We start from the raw sequence: 21,394 nt of genomic DNA, 5'->3' as shown, positions 1-21,394 counted from the left end.
TGAAGCAGAGCAGCAAATCAGTGATAAAAGAAGATAAAATTTTAGAGAATAATGAAGCAGGAAAAAATAGGGCAAGTAAAGCAAAAGAGCATGATACAAGAATTAGAGAACTCAGTGACTTATTAAAAAGGAATAACATCTGAATCATAAGAGTCCCATAAGATGAAAAGAGAGAAAAGGGGGTAGAAAGTTAATGTGAGCAAATTATACTGGAAAACTTTCCTAATTTGGAGAAAGACACAGATAGCAAAATCCAAGAAGGACAGAGAACTCCCATTAGATTCAACAAAAACTGATCATCAAGTTATATCATAGTCAAATTCACAACATACGCAGACAAGGAAAGAATTATGAAAGTAGCAAGGGGAAAAAAGTCTTTAACCTATAAGTGAAGACAGATCAGTGTTGCAGTAGACCTATCCACAAATACTTGGCAGAAAGAAGTGGCAGAATATATTCAACGTGCTAAATCAGAAACATATAAAGGTAAGAATTCCTTATCCAACAAGACTGTCGTTCAAACAGAAGGAGAGAAGAGTTTTCCAGACAAACAAAAACTAAAGTTCATGAACACTTAACCAGCTCTGCAAGAAATTTTCAGGGGGACTCTCAGAGGGGAGAAAAGATGAAATAAAACAAAAAAGATGAAAAGCAACAAAGACTAAAAAGGACTAGAGAACACCACCAGAAACTCCAACTTTACGGGCAACACAATGGCACTAAATTCATATCTTTCAGTGCTTACTCTAAATGTCAATGGTCTAAATGCTCCAATCAAAAGACATAGGGTATAAGAATGGATAGGAAAACAAGATCCATCCATATGCTGTTTACAAGACACCCACTTTAGACCTAAAGACACCTTCAGATTGAAAGTCAGGGGATGGAGAACCATCTACCATATTAATGACCACCAAAAGAAAGCTGGAGTAGCCATACTTATAGCAGACAACCTAGATTTTAGAATAAAGAATGTAACAAGAGATAAAGAAGGACATTATATCATAATTAAGCGGTCTATCCACTAAGAAGATCTAACAATTTTAAACATGATGCCCCACTGTGGATGCACCCAAATATATATCAATTAATCATAAATATAAAGAAACTCATTGATAATAATACCACACTATTTGGGGACTTCACCACCCACTTACAGCAATGGACAGATCGTCGAAGCAGGAAATCAACAAGGAAACAATGGCTTTACATAACACACTGGACTGGATGGACTTAACAGATATATTTGGAACATTTCATCCTAAAGCAGTAGAATATACATTTTTGTCAATTGCATATGGAATATTCTCCAGAACAGATCACATACGAGGATACAAATCAGCCCTCAACAAGTACAAACAGATTGAGATTATATCGTGCATATTTTCAGACCACAATGCTCTGAAACTCAAAATAAACCATAAGAAAAATTTGGAAAGACAATGAATACTTGGAGATTAAAGAACAGACTACTAAAAATTAATGGGTTAACTAAGAAGTTAAAGATGAAATTAAAAAGTACATGGAAGCCAATGAAAGTGATAACACGACAGCCCTAAATCTCTGGGATGCAACAAAGGCACTTAGAGAAGTATATAGCAATCCAGGCCTTCCTAAAGAAGGAAAAAAAGTCTCGGGTACACAACCAAACCATACACCTTAAATAGCTGGAAAAAGGACAGCAAATAAAGCCCAAATCCAGTAGAAAACAGAAAATAATAAAGATTAGAGCAGAAATCAATGCTATCAAAATTAAAAAGAAAAAAAAAACAGTAGAACAGATCGGCAAAACCAGGAGCTGGTTCTTTGAAAGAATTAACAAAATTGAAAATCTCTAGTCATACTGATCAAAAAGAAAAAATAAAGGACGTAAAATAAATAAAATCACGAATGAAAGAGGAGAGATCACAACTAATACTGCAGAAAAACAAATAATAGGAGAATATTATGAGCAGTTATATGCTAATAAATTGGGCAATCTGGAAGAAATGGACAAATGCCTAGAAACATTAACACCTTAACTAAAACAAGAAGAAACAGAAACATGAACAGACCCATAACCAGTAAAGAAATTGAATTAGTCATCAAAAATCTCCCAACAAACAAGAGTCCAGGATAATTCTACCAAACTTTTAAAGAAGAGTTAATACATATACTTTTGAAGCTGTTCCAAAAATATAAATAGAAGGAAAACTTCCAAACTCATTCTATGAGGTCAGCATTGCCTTGATTCCAAAACCAGAAAAGAGCCCACTTAAAAGGAGATCTACAGACCAATTTCCCTGATGAACATGGATACAAAAATTCTCAACAAGATATTAACCAACTGGATCCAACGATACATTTAAAAAAATTCACCATGATGAAGTGTGTTTATTTCTGGGATGCAAGGCTGGTTCAATATCTGTAATTAAATCAATGTGGTACATATTAATAATAGAAAGAATAAGAACCATATGATCCTCTCAATACATGCAGAGAAAGCATTTCACAAAAATACATCATCCTTTCTTGATAAAAACCCTCAAGAAAGTAGGGATAGAAGGATCATACCTCAAGATCATAAAAGCCATATATGAAAGACCCATCGTGAAAATCATCTTCAATGGGGACAAACAGAGCTTTCCCCCTAAAACCAGGAACATGACAAGAATGTCCACTCTCACCACTATTATTCAACATAGTGTTGGAAGCCCTAACCTCAGCAATCAGACAACATACAGAAATAAAAGGCCTCCAAATCCGCAAGGGGGAAGTCAAACTCTGGTTCTTCGCAGACTATATGATACTCTATGTAGAAAACCCAAAGATTCCATCAACAAATTGCTAGAACTGATCCATGAATTCAGCAAAGTTGCATGATAGAAAATCAGTGTACAGAAATTAACTGCATTTCTATACACCAATAATGAATCAGCAGAAACAGAAATCAAGGAATCTAATCCATTTACAATTGCACCAAAAACCATAAAATACTTAGGAATAAACCTAACCAAAGAGTTGAAAAATCTATACACTGAAAACTTTAGAAAGCTTATGAAAGAAATCAAAGAAGATTAAAAAACACAGAAAAACATTCCATCCTCATGGGTTGGAAGAACAAATATTTTTAAAATGTTGATACTACCCAAAGCAATCTACATCTTCAATACAATCCCGATCAAAATAACACCAGGATTCTTCACAGAACTAGAACAAAAGAAAACCAAGGCTGGAGGCATACAATACCAGGCTTCAAGACGTATTATAAAGCTGTAATCATCAAGACAGTATGGCATTGGCACAAAAACAGACAGATAGGTCAATGGAACAGAATAGATAATCCAGAAATGGGCCAACAAACATATGGCCAACTAATCTTTGACAAAGCAAGAAAGAATAGCCAATGGAATAACAACAATCTCTTCAACAAATGGTGTTTGTAAAACTGAACAGTGACATAGAGAAGAATGAACCTGGACCACTATCTTACAACATATAAAAAGATAAACTCTAAATGGATGAAAGACCTAAACATAAGGCAGGAAGCCATCAAAATCCTAGACGAAAAAGCAGACAAATCCTCTTTGACCTCCGAAATGGCAACTTCCTACTAAACATGTCTCCAGAAACAAGGGAAACAAAAGCAAAAGCAGGGACTCCCGGGTGGCTCAGTCGGTTGGGCGTCCAACTTCGGCTTAGGTCATGATCTCACTCATGGGTTCAAGCCCTGCATCAGGCTCTGTGCTGACAGCTCAGAGCCTGGAGCCTGTTTCAGATTCTTTGTCTCCCTCTGTCTCTGACCGCCCCCCCCCTTCTCTCTCTCTCTCAGAAATAAATAAAACATTAAAAAAATTTTTTCAAAAAAAAAGCAAAAATGAACTATTGGGACCTCAACAAGATAAAAAGCTTCTGCACAGTGAAGGATATAATCAGCAAAACTGAAAGGTAAGTGATGGAATGTGAGAAGATATTTGCAAATAACATATCAGATTAAGTGTTAGTATCCAAAATCTCTAAAGAACTTATCAAACTCAACAGCCAAAAAACAAATAATCCAGTGAAGAAATGGGCAAAAGACATGAATAGTCAAATTTTCCAAAGAAGACATCCATATGGCTAACAGACACACAAAAAAATGCTCAACATCCCTCATCAGAGAAAGACAAATCATAACCACAATGAGATACCACTTCACACCTGTCAGACGGCTAAAATTAACTCAGGCAACAACAGATGTTGGCAAGGATGTGGAGAAAAAGGAACCCTTTTACACTGCAGGTGGGGTTGCAAACTGGAGCAGCCACTCTGGAAAACAGTATGGAGGTTCCTCAAAAAGTTAAAAATAGAACTACCCTATGACCCAGCAATTGTACTTATCCAAGGGATAAGTCTTTATCCAAGGATACAGGAGTGCTGTTTCAAAGGGGCACATGCACCCCAATGTTTATAGCAGCACTATCAACAATATCCAAAGTATGGAAAGAGCCCAAATGTCCATTGACTGATGAATGAATATAGAAGATGTGGTATATATATATATATGCATATATATATGTGCATATCCACATATATGCAATGGAATATTAACAGGCAATCAAAAAGAATGAAATCTTGCCATTTGCAACAACATGGATGGAACTAGAGTGTATTATACTAAGCAAAATTAGTCAGTCAGAGAAAGATAAATATCATATGCCTTCACTCATATGTGGAATTTAAGATATAAAACAGATGAACATAAGAGAAGGGAAGCAAAAATAATATAAAAACAGGGTGGGGGCAGGATATCAGAGACTCTTAAATACAAAGAACAAACTGAGGATTGCTAGAGGGGTTTGAGGTAGAGGGGATGGGCTAAATGGGCAAGGGGCATTAAGGAAGACACATGTTGGGATAAGCATTGGATGTTTATTATAAAGGATGAATCACTGGATTCCTGAAATCATTATTGCATTATATGCTAACTAACTTGGATGTAAATTTATGAAAAGAAATGCCCCCTGAAAAAGAATTTCTAGGTATATATACAATGGAATATTATTCAGCCATTAAACAGAATGAAATCTTGCCATTTTCAATGATTTGGATGGAGTTAGTGTGTACTATGCTAAATCGGTAATGGGCTAAATTGATGATGGGTATTAAGGAGGCCACTTGTGATGAGCACTGGGTGTTGTATTTAAGTGATAAATCATTAAAGCCTACACCTGTAACCAATTTTACTCTATGTGTTAACTAATTAGAATTTAAGTAAAAACCTGAAATTAAAAAAAAAAACTGGCAGGTAAAAAATATTAACAGGCCCTGGAAATGGAGCCTACTCTACACTCCCCAAGGTCCATCACAGATCCAATAACACTCTAGCTGCAAACAGAGAAAATCAGTTTCTCTCAAGATATCTAGAACTTTCAAAATGTGGATACTTGCAAATTTTACTTCTATTCCTCCATTGCAAAACCCACTCATCTTTAATCTACCACCCCAAGTCTGAGCTGATAGAACACAACTACCTAAGCCAAGTTACAAGTCTTTTCTGGGTCTGTTTCCTTATCTGTAAAATAAAGGCCTACATTCATTATGTGTAAAGTGCCCTCCTGCTCTAAAAAGGTAAAAGATAGTAAGTAGCTGGGGCACCTGGGTGGCTCAGTCCATTGGGCGGCTGACTTTGGCTCTGGTCATGATCTCATGGTCTGTGGGTTCGAGCCCCATGTCGGGCTCTGTGCTGACAGCTAGCTCAGAACCTGGAGCCTGCTTCAGATTCTGTGATTCCCTCTCTCTCTGCCCCTCCCCCACTCAAGCTCTGTCTCTGTCTTAAAAGTAAAATAAACACTTTAAAAATTTTATTAAAAAAAGACAGTAAGTAGCTTCGAGAAGGAAAAGGTTGTCTGAAGGAAAAGGCAAAGCTGTCTGATTTTTTTTTTCCTGTTGTGAAAAGCTAAAAATCACTCTTTACACTCCTCATTTAGTGAATTGGAAGCCACTGTGGGAAACAGTCAGAAAGAATGAGAGATTGGGATATCATCCACTCTAACCTCCCTTCCCCAATCTTACTCGACTCACAGGGATGTGCTGATTGCCTCTGTACCAAGGCTTAGTGAACCTTTAAATATTCAAGATGTATGAGACAATATTCCCTGTTCTCTTTTATTCTGAAAACAAGCTGTCTGGGCCTTCTGCCAAAGACCCAATACCTTTGTGCAATTCTACATGAATATGATTTTTCTCTATGCCATGGTCACCATCAGGGAAGATAAATAAAACTAACATTGGCCATGAGGACACTTACCTCTCTATTGTTTCTTATATAATGAAAGAAAAAGTTCATTATTACAACACTGCAACACCAGCATGAAGACTGGTGTCTCTTGGACTGGAAAGGATAGATTGAGGTTTGTTCTTATGAGTGGCCTGAACAGATGCCACTTGATAGGTTCTTATCTATAAATCAGGAGGTATTTTTATGTCAAAGAAAACTCTCCCTCATTCTGTTCTACAAGTAGAGATTCTGTCCTTTGGGTCCTTAAAAGGTTCTTACAAACCTGTAAATGGTAAAGAGTTAAAGGAAAAATAAGATCATAATTCAAAAGCTTTCTAAATTTCAGTCCTAGACACATTAGTGATAGTAATGCTTCTTAGGAGGAAAAAATAGGAGGATCGATAATCAAATCCATTTGGAAATAAGAGTTATAATCAATTACTGGAAAATATCTTTGCAGGGAGCAAATGATAGCGTGTGAGAGTAGGACAGATTCAGGATAGGAACTCAATTTCTAATAGATCCTGAGTTGGTGAATGAAAACAGCTATCCCCTGGCACAGAGGAGTACCCAAGAAGGAAGAACAGAAAAGCCCACACACCTTGGACACAATCTACCCTTATTTCAAGCCACAGGGTCCTTACCCGGTATTTCTTTTCTTGTTCAAATTTTTCTTCAAATTTCCGAATTTTTCGCTTGAGGCTCTGGATGTGCTTGGTGAGCTGGGTAATGGTCTGTGGCTCCTTGCTATCAACAGAGCCGCATCGTGAAGAACTTCTTGGCCTGTAGTAATTGCAGGGAGGGAGAGAACCATCAAAAGCCATGGTCTTCCCATAAACATGGTCTATAAACCAAGCTTCCTGGATTATCAGAGAGGACAGTCCATTATTTGATGAGTCTACCATGGTGGCATCTGCTCATTAATAGAGACCACTGATCACAGAATTACATTATGGAAAAATGCTATCAGGGACTTTAATGTACAATGTCAGAACATTAGTCTAAGAAATGCATTTCCTAAAGCTTGGCAGAGGCCAATTTAAGACAAAAAGAGATAGCCTGCTGTGATGTCATTCCTAACAGGTTGCATGAGACCACCTAATAACATCTTCAAAGAAGATATAGATAAGTACTTACATTTTCTTGACACAGTAGTGCCTTTGTAAATCTAATAAGAAGAATGGACTCATCCCCTCCAGGAAATACCTTCATCTTCTCACATAGCCCATACTTTACAATAGCAATAACCCATTAACTCCCTCAAATCCATCAATAGACAGCCTGCAAGTTCAGATTTGGAAAATTCATTAATGACAACAGAAGTTACTAAGGAGAAACTAGGATTCCCTAAACATATTTTCAGTCAAGGGATACTCATGTTAGCTTTGCCTCAAAATTATTTGTAGAATTTTTTTTTTAAAAAAAGAATGTGCAGTTCCACACATTTTGTGGGGAATGGAGGGCAGCTATTGTAAGCTACCAATTTTCTAGAATCTAAGAAGAAAGTGAGGTAGACAACTCCCACGCACTGCCACAAGCTACCCCCTTGAAACTACTGTTGGGCATGGAAAGAATATTGAGCTCACCAAGATATTTGCATAGGCATATTCTTACTTAGGACCCTGGTCATTTGACCAAACATTTTCAAACATGGAAGCCCTGGGGTATCCTGCATCTCATGACCATTTCCTCCTGAGATGGAAAGACCTGACACAGCATTCCCAAGTAGAAAGTACACTGATTGTGGACATTCATTGCTCAGGTCTTGCAGTTGCATTTTGGTAGACATGTCTGCACTATTTCATACATACACTTCATTACAGGTTATAAATGTAGGAAAAAGTGTATGATATGAAGATAAGGTTTTCTTACATCATAAACTGCTGAGTGCTGGGTGGAGAAGGGGCTGATTCAGGGTCTAAGTTGAATCTCTGGCTTTGGCTGAAGATGGAGCATCGTGGTGACAGCAGTGGGTTGTCACCATCTGTGATGTGATAGAGCAGCCTGCTAGTCCCAACAGACTGGAGGTCTTCTGGTGCACTGTCTACTTCATTCTGCCCATCTTTGTGGGCTGGTGCAAGGTCTGAGGAAACAAGATAAATCATTAAGACCCAGAAGTGACAGAGGCCTTGAGACTGTCATGTTCTTAAGTAAAGATCATAAACATTCATTATCATGTCTGGTCTCTTCATCATTTCTTCCTTCTGGGGATATGAAAGGCTTTCAAAGTACTGTCATGTTTATCCTAAGAGAAACTGGATAGAAAATATTACAAAGCCACCAACGAGAAAAAATGGAAACAAATTATTTTGGTATAAATTTTAAAATCAGCATAGCCCAAAACTGTAAAAACTCTCTCTTTCATTTATTTGCTAACATTGAAGGTGTATTACAAAATATTACAGTGAAAAAAGAAAACATTAAATGGAGCTAAAGCAAAAAAGGATGATTTATGAGCAAGAAAATAGATAAGAGAAATGCAGTGAAGAAAGGAGAAAAGACTAGGAAGGGAGAGGAGAAAACAAAGGAGAACAGTGGGGAAAGGAGCCTACCAACAGAAAATTATTCAGTAGTGATTAAAAATGATAGACAACTCTGCTTTTCAACATGGAATGATGTTCAAAACAAAACATTAATGATTTCATTTTATGTAAAAAGCATACATTTATGTGTACAAATAAGTGCACTTAAAGATCAAAGAAGCTTCTTAGCAACTACAAAGCATGGAAGAATTAGGAATGATTCTTTTTGTCCTCCAAAATTTATGTAGCATTTTATTTTTTACAAAAATAAAATAAGGACAAAACAGATCCAAACCCTCTCCCCAGCTATGTTTGTCTGAATTCTATGATCACTCCCTTTTTATTTTTTTAATGTTTATTTTTGAGAGAGAGATCGAGAGAGCTAGCCGGGGAGAGACAAAGGCAGAGAGAGGGAAACACAGAATTTGAACCAGGCTCTAGGCTCCAAGCTGTCAGAACAGAGCCCAACGCAGGGCTCAAACTCCTGAACCATAAGATCATGACCTGATCTGAAGTCGGACGCTTACCCTACTAAGCCATTCAGATCACTCCTCCTTTAAAATGAACTCATTAACCTCCCACCCCAGAGTCAGTAGAGATTGGGCACACCTGTAGGAAGGGCAGGAAAGTGAGGGATATCCAGACACTGAGTCAGAGTGGCCAGGTGAGAATCTCTACATCATGGGGATCTGGACAGTTATTGGAACAGCAGCCAAAACAAACTCCTTCTAAATTTTGCCCAGGAAACAATTCACGACAACTCAAGGCATTCTCTTCTTACTCCCAAATAAAGAGGAAAACAAATTCTTTCTGGGTGAATAAGCAGATTCTGAAAACACTGACAATCCACTTTTCCAAAATAAACATTTATCACAATTTGGTACCGGATGACTCTTAATCAGGTTTAGAATGGCTCATGTTCTCCAGAGCTTGAAATGCAATTTGCTTTGTGTAACATCAAAGGTCTGATCCCTTGTTTGTTTTCAATTGTCTTCTTCCCTGTTGGGTTTCAGACTGGGAGCCTGGATAATGCCTCCTATTGTGTCTGTGAAGCTCACTGACCACATTCTATCAGTGGCTGAGCTGTCCAGAAATGCATGAGATGAGGGCTGGTAAAGAGGTGGAGCCCGATGAACACTAGTGCCCAGACCTGCAAGCAAGCTGTGCTCAGGTGTCTGACAACTCATTATAGGCAACAACTTTTTAAGAATAATTTACCCAGAAAACACGGTTTGGCAGGAGCTTTGAAAAGTAACAGGAGTGGGGCGCCTGGGTGGCTTAGTCAGTTAAGCGTCCGACTTTCGCTTAGGTCATGATCTCGCGGTTTGCGGTTGGTGGGTTCGAGCCCCGCGTCGGGCTCTGTGCTGACTGCCAGCTCAGAGCCTGGAGCGTGTTTCAGTCTGTGACTCCCTCTCTCTCTGACCCTCCCCTGCTCACGCTGTCTCTCTCTCTCTCCTAGAAATAAATAAAACATTTAAAAAAAAGTAACAGGAGTAAGAGTTACTAATCAATAAATAACAGCATATGCTAACAATCACCTTCAGAGCCCACTAGGAGATATACAGCTTCCTTACCAAATCCTTCCATTAAACCATTAGGCCCCAAAAAGAAATACATTTTATTCGTATTACCTGTTTCTGGACAGTCTTTTGGTAATAATGATGGGGAAGAAGAGAATTTTTAGCAAGCACCTGGGACTGGTGTATTTTTGTTGAAATGGGAAAGGTGTGAGGCATTCAGCCCTTCAGCTCAGCTGTGGCCCTAGGGTCAAAATGAACATGAGCTTCTTGGTGCTGTTTTTTAATGCCAAATGGAAGCACTTGGGCTTATAGCCATCTGACTAAGTGGAGGCAAGAAAAGAGCGTAGCTTCTAAAACACATGGGGTCCTATGATGGAACTTCATAAGATCACATTTAGAGTGAATGGCTCCTTTTGAGCTGCATTATAGTTGAGTCCACAAACATCCGTTTATATGGTGTGTGCTTCTGTGGGCACTAATGTCATCTGCTGCCTATTCAACATTCTAGCCTGCTCTCCTTGCCCTCGATTTACTACTGGAGGAAGCAGAGAGCCACAAAGACTCAAAAGCACCAAACTGAAAACCAACAAAAAGTCAAAAATTGGTAATTTGGTAGTGCTTCAGTTATGTGTTCAAACTCACTATTTGAATTGAGAAGTGGCTTAATAAAATCAGATGGCACACGTCCCTTGAGTTGAGTCCCTTGCTCAGAAGAGGCCAGCAAAGATTCTGAGGCAGCCACCCTGGGATAGAGCCGAGATCAGCACTTACAGACCCTGCTCTCCAAAAGGGAAAAGGTTACCCTGGCTTCTGATGCTTCTCTGTCAATTATGTTACTTTGTCTTCTGAAGGACAGGGCTACTTGCCAGGGACCATCATGTGATGCATTGTGGTTTAAAGGAAGGGGCCTAGGAACCAGAAATCCTGGTGTGCTTATACTTTCTTGTGAAGTTCCAGGGATTTTCTGACCTCTCTCAGTGTCTTTGTTTGGCCCATCTTACAGAGCTATAACAGGTAAGTAAAAAGAGGTTGCTGCACATTGTCCCTGGAGGTAGCAATACTATGCCGTACACTTTAAAAGTTGTTGAGTATAGAACTATTTCAACTATACGTCAGTAAAAAAAAAAGTGTAGATCTCACGTGTTCTTACCACAACTTAAAATAAATAAAATTATTTTTCTTTTTCTATTCTAAAAGAAAGAAATCTTTTTATTTTCAAAAATTTCTATAATGAATAAATCTTAATTTTATAGGAGAAAAATAATAAATGTTAATATGAAAATTTTTTGGGGAAAAAAAAAACATTCTTAAGAAAGTGAGAAACAATCCCAGGGATGGCACAACAGAGAGCAAAGATTAAGAGTTTGAGCTCCAGGTCTACCATTTGCTTAGAAAGTCTTCAGAAATGTTGGGTCTTTTTAAAAATTTATTTATTTTATTATAGTTTATTGTCAAATTGGTTTTCATATAATACCCAGTGCTCATCACAGTGGTCAGGCCTTTTTAAACATGGATTTTTTTTCACTTGTAGAATGGAGAGAATGATGGCACCTACCTCATAAGACAGGAGGATAAGGATGAAATGAAATAAAACAATATCTTCTACAAAATGTTTGCCATGTCATATCCACATAAACCTATTTTTTTAACTCTCTGTCCCTCTGTCTCTCTCTCTTTCTATATATATATATACACACACAAAACTTCTGATAGTTAAATTTACAAGTTTTTGATGTTACAATGATATGAAAGTGATAACATTCAGTAGAAACCATACTTTGAATTTTGAATTTGGATCTTCTTCTGGGATAGCTTTGTGTGACACGATACTCTTTTGTGATGTTGGGCAGTGGCGGTGAGCCACAGCTCAGTCAGGCGCAGTCACAAGGATAAACCACCATACACTTAAAACCGTTCTCTATACAGCCATTCGTGTTTCCACTTTTGGTACAGATAAATTTCTTGAGATATTCAACATCATAAGAGGCTGTGTGTTATATAATTTTACACAACTGTAGACTAATGTAAGTGTTCTGAGCACCTATTCAGGTAGGCTAGGCTAAGTTAGGTTGTTTAGTAGTCTAGGTGTATTCCATGCATTAAAATTTTTTTAATGTTTTTTTATTTTGAGAGAGAGAGAGAACAGGGTAGGGTGCCAGAGAGAGAGGGAGAGAGAGAATCTCAAGCAGGCTCTGCATTGTCAGTGCAGAGCCCAACATGGGGCTCAAATTCGCGAACTATAAGATCATGACCTGAGCCCAAATCCAGAGTCAGACATTTAACCAACTGAGCCATTCAGGTGCCTCTCTGTGCATTTTTGACTTACAATATTTTCAACTTACAATGTGTTTTCTGGATGTAACCCATATAAATCAAGGAAGATCTGATTTAGGTATAGATACATAGGACAAAAGAGTGCATATTTTACATAAGTTAAATTTACTATGTATTTTAGGTAGATAGATAAAATTTCAACCTATAGTTGTTTTTGGTTTTTAATTTTGGCTTCATCTTACGTTATGGTGGTCAAGAAATAATGAATTTGATGTCCTAGTTACTATTTTTCTTACTAATACACATTAAAATAAATTTCTATTAAAACTAACAATATTTGCCCATGGACCTTTGTCCAGCATATTTTGTGAAACATTGAGGTAAGGCATAGAAACTGCTAAACACAGTAATTATGAGAGCCATCATTTTATAATTATTATCATCATCAGAGTAAGGAATTGAATACTATGTTCTCTTATTGAACATGAACTACACTCAGAATCCCTATGGGGTTAATATGGGAAATGAGAACCAATATACCCCTTAACATATTGTCCCTCCTCTCAGTTCTTCCTTATAAATAAGACTAATCATATGTAATGTTTCCAGAGTGACTCACTTATGTCCTCAAACTTGTAAGAGTATTTGCATATATTTAATCTTCATAACAACCACATGAGGCTGATAGTAATATGATCACCACTTTAAATTCAGTTTGGAAGATGATATAAACTGTGTTAGCTCCAGGGAGGGTTTGACCAGTGCCCATTGTAGAAGGCTCTGTATCTCTGACCCTGGGAGCCAACGACTTTTTCCAGTGGCCAACTTACTGAGCAGTAGGGAACAGAAGAGAAATAACTATCATCAGTGTGTGAAGGCCAAGAGACCACTTCTGTTTTGCTGCAACCACAGACAGAAACAGATGTTGTATTAATAAGCTGTTTAATAAGTCCGTCAGATTTAAAAATATATCTAATATGAATTTTTAAGCAATTGAAAACTCAGAAAATCTCTATCTATAACCATTTGAGATGCACTGCTGAAATACAGTTGAATAATAAATTAGCGATAGTCTTGTGGATTTGTTAATTTGCACTCTTGGGTTTACCCTTCATGGTGAGCTTTTATAGGTAGCATTCAGTATATTCCAAAATGCCAAATGTCAGCCTTTGTTGGATTCAAAAGCTAGATGAGCCAAAAGTATGTCCATCATCCTAATGAGGTAGAAGTATCAGAGTTCTCAGCCAGCCTCCCAAAACATCTGATGGATACACAGTGGGTTCAGTTTTAGGTATGTTGAATTTGAGCACCTGAAGGCACTAATAGGTTAGCTATGGGGTTGCAAGAGAGAGAACATGGGTAAGCTTTAATTCATCCTGGTAACTAAATCTGGGGAGACAGGTGAGATAGCTTACTCAGAGACTACCTGGCACAAGGTGAGTAGCAGTATCCCCAAGGTTAGACTGGGTGGGGTAGGAATGAAGAGGGATTCTGGGCTGGTGAAGCTAGCTGAGTTACCAAGTGGAGTATGGGTGGTCCTCCAAGTGGGCTTCTTAGTGCCAGCTTCGGTGGACAGCCACCAGAAACATCCATTATGTAGAAGGTGGGAAATTTGTCACTGTGAAAGAAGGGCTGGGCCTTATGGCAGCCACTCAACAGGTCTAAGAGCCACTTTGCCATCATGATTAAAAGCACAGGATTTAAAAAGAGTTTACAAACACTTAAAAAAATTTTTTAATGTTTTATTATTTATTTTTGAGAGAGAGGCAGAGCATAAGTGGGGGAGGGGCAGAGAGAGAGGAAGACACAGAACTTGAAGCAGCTCCAGACTCTGAGCTGTCAGCACAGAGCCCAATGCGGGGCTCAAACTCATGAACTGTGAGATCATGACCTGAGCCAAAGTCAGATGCTTAACCAACTGAGCCATCCATGTGCCCCTCACAGTGGCTTTTGATAGACTCAGAAACAGCTAGACTGGAGCCCCAGTTTTATCATGTGTGTGACTTGGGACACATTATTCAATCTTTACATTCTCAGTTTTTCCATCTATATAATGGGAATTCATTCATTCAGCAAATGTTTACTAGCCATCTATTGCATGCCATAGCCCTGTTTCAGGGAAGGATAGCAACAGTATCTACCTCATAAATTGTTGGAGGATTAAAAAGAAGACAAGGAATCTCAAATGCTTAGGATAGTGCCCCAGAAGAGGGGACATAATAATCCATCAATAAATGTTAGTTGCTGTTGTTTTGTATTTATGGTGGTATCCTATACCTAGTTAGGAAACTTGGGAGAAGAGTTCGCTGGTGGAAAGAAAGATGAATTTAGTCCTGGTTATGCTGAGTTAAGAGGGAGGTTTGGTCATCCACTGCAGGTGCCCAGTAGGGCCTGAATATGTGTAGATACGGAGCTCAGGAGACAGAGTCCAGCTGGGTTGATCTCAGCATGTACTTCCCCAAATCTATTATCTGTAGTGGGAGGCAGAGCTTTGAGCCTCATTTTCATTTTGAAGGAATCAATATATTGATTTCAATTAAACTGAATGGTTAATAGATTAGGGCATTGGGTTAGCTGAGCAATGAAAAATCCCAAATTTCTCCCTAAGAGCCAGAAAACTACATGGATCGAGAACCTCAGCTCAGATCAAAATGTATTCCTTGCATCTGTATTTTTTACTACAATCTTCTAATTAAATTTCCATCAGTAAATAGAGATCCAGGTTTTAGGTTTTTGAGTAGTTTTTTTTCTTTTCTTATTTGTATTTACTGCATTATTACTGTACATTTTTTAAAGTAACCTCTATGGCCAAGGTGGGGCTTGAACTCATAACCTTGAGATCAAGAGTTGCATGCTGTACTGACTGAGCCATCCAGGCACCCCTGTGAATAGTTCTTAAATTTAACCCCATACCTCTTGTTTCCTTGAAAATTATAAGAGGACAATTTCAGGATATTTTTCTTGAGTTGTGATTATACCTAACATATGCAATAATTTTACCAAAGAAACATAACATATATAAATCACAGAAATACCCAAATACATAAATCTTCAGGGTATACTGTCATTGATTATTTTATAAGTCCAATCATAACTTATATGCCATTTGATAATAGACTATAAAGAAGATGTGGTATATACAATGGAGTATTACTCTGTGATCAAAAAGAATGAAATCTTGCTATTTTCAATGACATGGATGGAACTAGAGTGTACTATGCTAAGTGAAATAAGTCAGAAAAAGACAAATATCATATGATTTCACTCATATGTGGAATTTAAGAAACAAAATAGATGAACATAGGGAAAGGGAAGGAAAAATACGATAGAAACAGAGAGGGAGGCAAGCCTTAAGAGACTCTTAAATACCAAGAACAAACAGAGGGTTGCTGTAGGGACATTGGGTGGGGAGATGGGCTAAATGGGTGATGGACATTAAGGAGGGTACTTATTGGGATGAGCACTTGGTGTTATATGTAAGTGATGAATCACTAAATTCTACTCCTGAAATATTACTACACTATATGTTAACTACCTTGGATTTAAATTTTTTTTAAAAGACTTGGAATTGGGGTGCCTGGGTGGCTTAGTCGATTAAGTGTCCGACTTTCGCTTAGGTCATGCTCTCGCGGTTCGTGGGTACGGGCCCCGCGTCGGGCTCTGTGCTGACTGCCAGCTCCGAGCCTGGAGCCTGTTTCACAGTCTGTCACTCCCTCTCTCTCTGACCCTCCCCTGCTCAAGCTGTCTCTCTCTCTCTCTCTCTCCTAGAAATAAATAAAAAATAAATAAAAATTTAAAAAGACTTGGAATGACAATAAAATAAAATAAAGTTCTTTTTATAGTATTTTTATCATCTCATAATAAGAATAAGGAATAAACGACTTCCAGTTTAAAAAAAAAAACAATATCAACAAAGGCTCAACCAAAGAAAAATCATGTTGTCATTTGGCTAACATATGGTTTATATTTTATACTATCTTACTAACTTTTTAGTATCCTTTGGGGAAGAGTAAACAGTTTGAAATCACCCAAATTTTCAGAATAATAATGGTCAATAAATTGAAGTGTCCAAACAAAATTAAGTATCTTAAATATATTTTAATTTCATACCATAACTAGCTTAGCAAAATAAAGTCACGAAGTAAAAGAAAAGAGACAGTAAGAAAACTAGAATGAATGGAGACAGAGGAAGACAAAGTGGCAAGGTCATGGCTGAGAAAGAGAAGCAGTCAGAAAGCTGTGGGTGGTGGGGATGGGTGAGAAGGAAGGAGGGGCAAGTGACGAAGGTTGAGTTTACAATGAGGAAACATGCAGCGAACATAAGATTCTATCCAGTGAAAGACTAAGGTCTTCAGACATTAGTGACTTCTAACCTAAATCAAAGTGAATTCTACCCATGGGCTATAGTGACATGATATGCCAAGGACAGATGTGAGATCTCCAGATCCTGCCATAATGAGAAAGGGAAGAAATCCATTTTTTGCATTGTTTTGGAGTAGAACATTTGAAGTAAGAATAATTCATATTTTTAGAAGCAGTTTCTACACAGGACCAAACCAGATGTCCAATTTGGGAAGGAAAGAAGCAATCTTCTAGACAAATCTACCAGATGGCTAAATGAAGCTTTGTACTTTATTCTCTGATTACTCAAGACTTATTCCTTTGCCTATATGCTTACTACCAAAGAACAGTTGAGAAATATACAAGGGAAATGGCCAAGGCCAACAAACAACATTTTCCCTCCCTGTGTCACAAAAGTGGAGCCAAATGCTCAGATTACAGAGCTCTGCCTGAGTGGTTGGGCCCAGGAAAGAGCAAGCATCTATCACTATTCACAATAGTGTCCAAGATTTGGAAGCACCCTCTGGATATATAGAGAAAGCTGGATACTGTACACTGATTATTCTTCAGGCTAAAAGACTCTCCAGGTCCTCTAGTCAACTCCTGCTGATAAAAATCTATTAAGAAAACAAGCAATTTTTGAAAACAGTTTCATTTATAAGCAGATATATTTCACAAAGCAGAAGGAAAATTGAATATACAAAGCAATCAGTAAGACTACTGAAGGAAATTCTAATCTTCAGTGGGGATCTGTATCTTTACAAGCCTCATCCAATGTCAGTTAGAAAAATTTAGCCATAAAAGCTTGGCCTGAAGCTCCAAGTAGAACCACAGAAAAGTACGATCCTCACGGAACCAGAAGAGACAGTAGAGGTGGGGAGGGTTGGGGCATCCAGAGCGGTGTCAGACGTCAAGTATCTGGGCATGATATATGGGTAACTATGTGAAAGAGAAAAGGGGTATATGAAAACTCTCTTTACTATCTGCTCAATTTTCTATAAACCTAACACTTCTTAAAAAATTAATTAAAAAATAAAACATGACTATAAACCTAAGAGTTAAAAGCCTGGACTCTTGAGTCAGAGCCCCAGAGTTGGTCTGATACCACACTTGATCTTAGCCAAAAGTCTGAGATGCAATCGGACTCGGTCTGAGATGCCATTGCTCACAATTATTATTGTGCCAAGAGCCTTGGCAGGTAAGGCTCTTCTAACTCAGAATCCTCATTTATAAAGAGTTGGAGCAGGACAAATGGGATAACACTTGTTACCATAGTCCTTGACCTGTCTTAAAAACAGAATTTAAAAATCATGTTTAAAATAATCACCTAGCAGTTTAGACTGTAGGACTGTTTTTTTTTTCTTTCCCTATGAAGCAGTTATAGAAATAGCCTCAGAGAATATACTGTTTTCTATGAATTTTGAAATCATTAAAAAACACTTTCCTTGGAAAACAAGGGGTTAATGTGAAGCCCCCTCTTTCGGACACTATGAAGATGATAATAAAAGTATCAGGCAAAAATTCTTAACAGTAAAGATAATTTCCAGCCAAGTTATGTCATAGGTTTAGCTCAGGATAGGTTTTATGGTAACAAATGTAGTTTCAACTTTATTAGAAGGTAATTATTCAACCATCAGCTCTATAGGTTATTGGTGTTATAAATGCCTTTTGCTGAAGGGGATTAGTGTAATGTCAATCATATGCAACACTCTAGAGGGGACCTAGGGAATGAACAGTACTAATGGCATTTCCACACCTTGAAAGTAGTTAGAATTATGACAGTAGATAGTTAAAGACAAGTATAAGCATTATCAACGGGGGGAAAAAGGCAACATAAGCTCTGATGGTGGCAAGAATGCCCAGGTTTTAAAAAAAGAATTATAGCTGACATTTATTGAGCATTTACTAAGAGGGATGTGCTAAGTGCCTCATATGTATTATGCTACAATATTCTCACAATAATCCTAATAAGTAGATACTATTCTTTTTTCCCCATATTAAAGAAAAGGAAGTTGATACACACAGAGATCAAATCACTTGTCCAAGATCTTCCAACCTGCTCATCAAGTTCTGCAAAGAATTATGTTTCTGAACAATGCAGAGCCAATGAATGTAATTTATTTGGGCTTTCAAGAAGTGCATGCCTTGGTTTTTATATCAGAAGTTGTTTAAAAACAAAACCAAATGGTGATTGGGCTGAATGTTTTGCAATGGATTACATAATCCACTTAACAATATGCAGCAAAGAATAAAGATGAATTAGTATCTTTATGATGGAAATGTAAGTACTAATCCTTGCAAATGGATCCTGGATTAATCTCATTTTACATTTCAAAAATGACATAGAAAAGGTAGTAGAGTTGTGAATCTGAATTTGCAGATGATATTGATATTTTTCAAAGACTAAAATGCTAAGCAACCACAAAAGCAGCTCACAAAGCATGAGAAAGCTCAATAGTGACAGATGACCTTAAATGTGGGCCAGTAGGCAATGCAGCTGGAGAAAACTAATCCATGTACTCTTAATAATAAGCACTAAACTATTAGTTTGGTAGGGAATGGGATTTTGGGAGCTTTAATGGAATATTGTGCTATGACAGAAAGGCTAAATAGAGAGCATGCATGTCTAGGAAGAGTTTGGAAATCAACATAACAAGCATAATATTTTGTAATTCATAAACAACTCATGTCCATATTTTTTAGGTATTAATTCATTTTTTTTGTTGATATCATCATATTTTCACATGTAGTTGTAAGAAATAATAGAGGGACCCCTTGTACATGTTGCCAGTTTCCCCCAATAGTGTCATATCTACAAATAAAATTCTATTTGACTCCATCTGGAATACATTATGCTGGTCAGGTAAATGCATATCAAGAAAGGTACAGGGTTCTAGAGATGGTTTAGATCAGAGGACCTGAAATAAATATGAGAAGAGGTGTTGTAACAGGTTAATCAACTATAAATCTAGTTCCCTTCAGGTTGACAAAACAAAGTCAGGAGTAGATAAAGAAAATATGACTTTGAAAACACATTAGTAGGGTATATAGGTTGGTTATGGGCTTGATTTCAAATTCTAGAATATTATAACTATAGGGACTTAATATTTAGACTGGATAGCAAATAGTATAGTGTGAAGTATTAAACTATGGAGTCTGACTGGGAAACCCTCCCTTCTTCCGATTTCCTCCCAACCTGTACCACTCAGTAGCTGTGGGGCCTTTAGCAAGTTACACTAACTCTCCAAGTTTATTTCCTCATCTTCCATCTGTGGATAAAAATGGCATCTACCTCATTCAGAATTGTGAACATAAAACAGGGAAACCCATGAAACAATGTCTGACACAAATGAAAATTCCATGGTTAGTGATGTTAATAATATTGACAGTATGCATTTAAAAGCATTTAAAGGGATGTTTCTAAACCTTGGCACTATTGACATCTTGGACCAGATAATTCCTTGTTGAGGCAGTGGGGTGGACATTGGAGGATTCCTTGCATTGCAGAATGTTCAGCAGCATCCTTGGCTTCTATTCATTAGATGTAGCACTCACCTTCCAGCTGCAATACTGAAAATGTCCCTAGATATTGCCAAATATCCCCAAGATAGGGAGAGGGGAATGTAGAGAGATGCAAAAAAAAAAAAAAAAAAAAAATCAACACTGACTGAAAACCACTACTTTAAAGAAACCAAAAAGATGAAGTACTATTTTCTACAGTGGTAGCCATCTCTTTGTTAAGGCAACAGGTGGTGCACACATATAAAAAGGTTCAGGAAGGACTTAGAAATAATACACATACATACACTCAGACCCATAATCAACAAAGTTTCTAAATAATACTTGGAATTCTGTGCACTTACAAGGTTGAAGTAATGGACCTCCTCTTACTAACTTTCAGACAGGGTCTGGGCTGCTGTCAGCCAGATAGGATGAAACACTGTTATACAGATGCTCTACCTAGTGGGACACTTGAGATGCCCCCTTTTCCAGAAAGCCAATCATAAACTCCACCTGCAGCAAGAGCATATTGCATGGCACCCCCTATAGCCTATAAATAGACTGTATTTGTTTTTTCTAATAATCAACATTAGGAACAAGACTCTTACCCAAAGAGTCCATTTTGAAAATCAATATTTTACATTAAAAGAATTAATTAGAGAGGCGCCTGGGTGGCTCAGTCGGTTAAGAATCCGACTTTGGCTCAGGTCACAATATCATAGTTGCTGAATTCGAGCTCCACATCAGGCTCTGTGCTGATAGCTCAGAACCTGGAGCCTGCTTCTGATTCTGTGTGTGTGTATCTCTCTCTTCCTCTCCCCTGCTCATGCTCTGTCTCTCTCTCTCTCTCTCAAAAATAAAAACATTTAAAAAAATTTTAAAGAAAGAATTAATTAGAAACTGCTGGGGCATTATTATTTCTAGTAATAAGTCTTAGTTTATCTGGTGACAGCTTTTACTACAAACTACATACCATCAATCACCTGTGGTCACACAGA

At 37.7% G+C, this 21,394-nt stretch overlaps 1 protein-coding gene across 2 annotated transcripts in view; it reads right to left on the bottom strand.

The window, feature by feature from the left end:
• Positions 1-21,394, bottom strand: part of FAM13C (family with sequence similarity 13 member C) — a 155,061-nt gene that overhangs the window by 19,824 nt on the left and 113,843 nt on the right. For both annotated transcript variants that reach the window (XM_039220231.1, XM_039220230.1), the window contains 2 exons: positions 8,111-8,321; positions 6,883-7,021 (listed from right to left, as the gene is read on the bottom strand). In XM_039220231.1, the coding sequence (XP_039076162.1) occupies positions 6,883-7,021; positions 8,111-8,321 (350 nt within the window). The remainder of the gene's footprint in view (positions 1-6,882; positions 7,022-8,110; positions 8,322-21,394) is intronic.

This window comes from Hyaena hyaena, unplaced genomic scaffold (assembly GCF_003009895.1).
Source record: "Hyaena hyaena isolate Hyena2069 unplaced genomic scaffold, ASM300989v1 scaffold_875, whole genome shotgun sequence".
Lineage (NCBI taxonomy): Eukaryota > Metazoa > Chordata > Mammalia > Carnivora > Hyaenidae > Hyaena > Hyaena hyaena.
The sequence above is the reverse complement of the archived record's forward strand: the minus strand, read 5'-3'. Positions and strand labels throughout refer to the sequence as shown.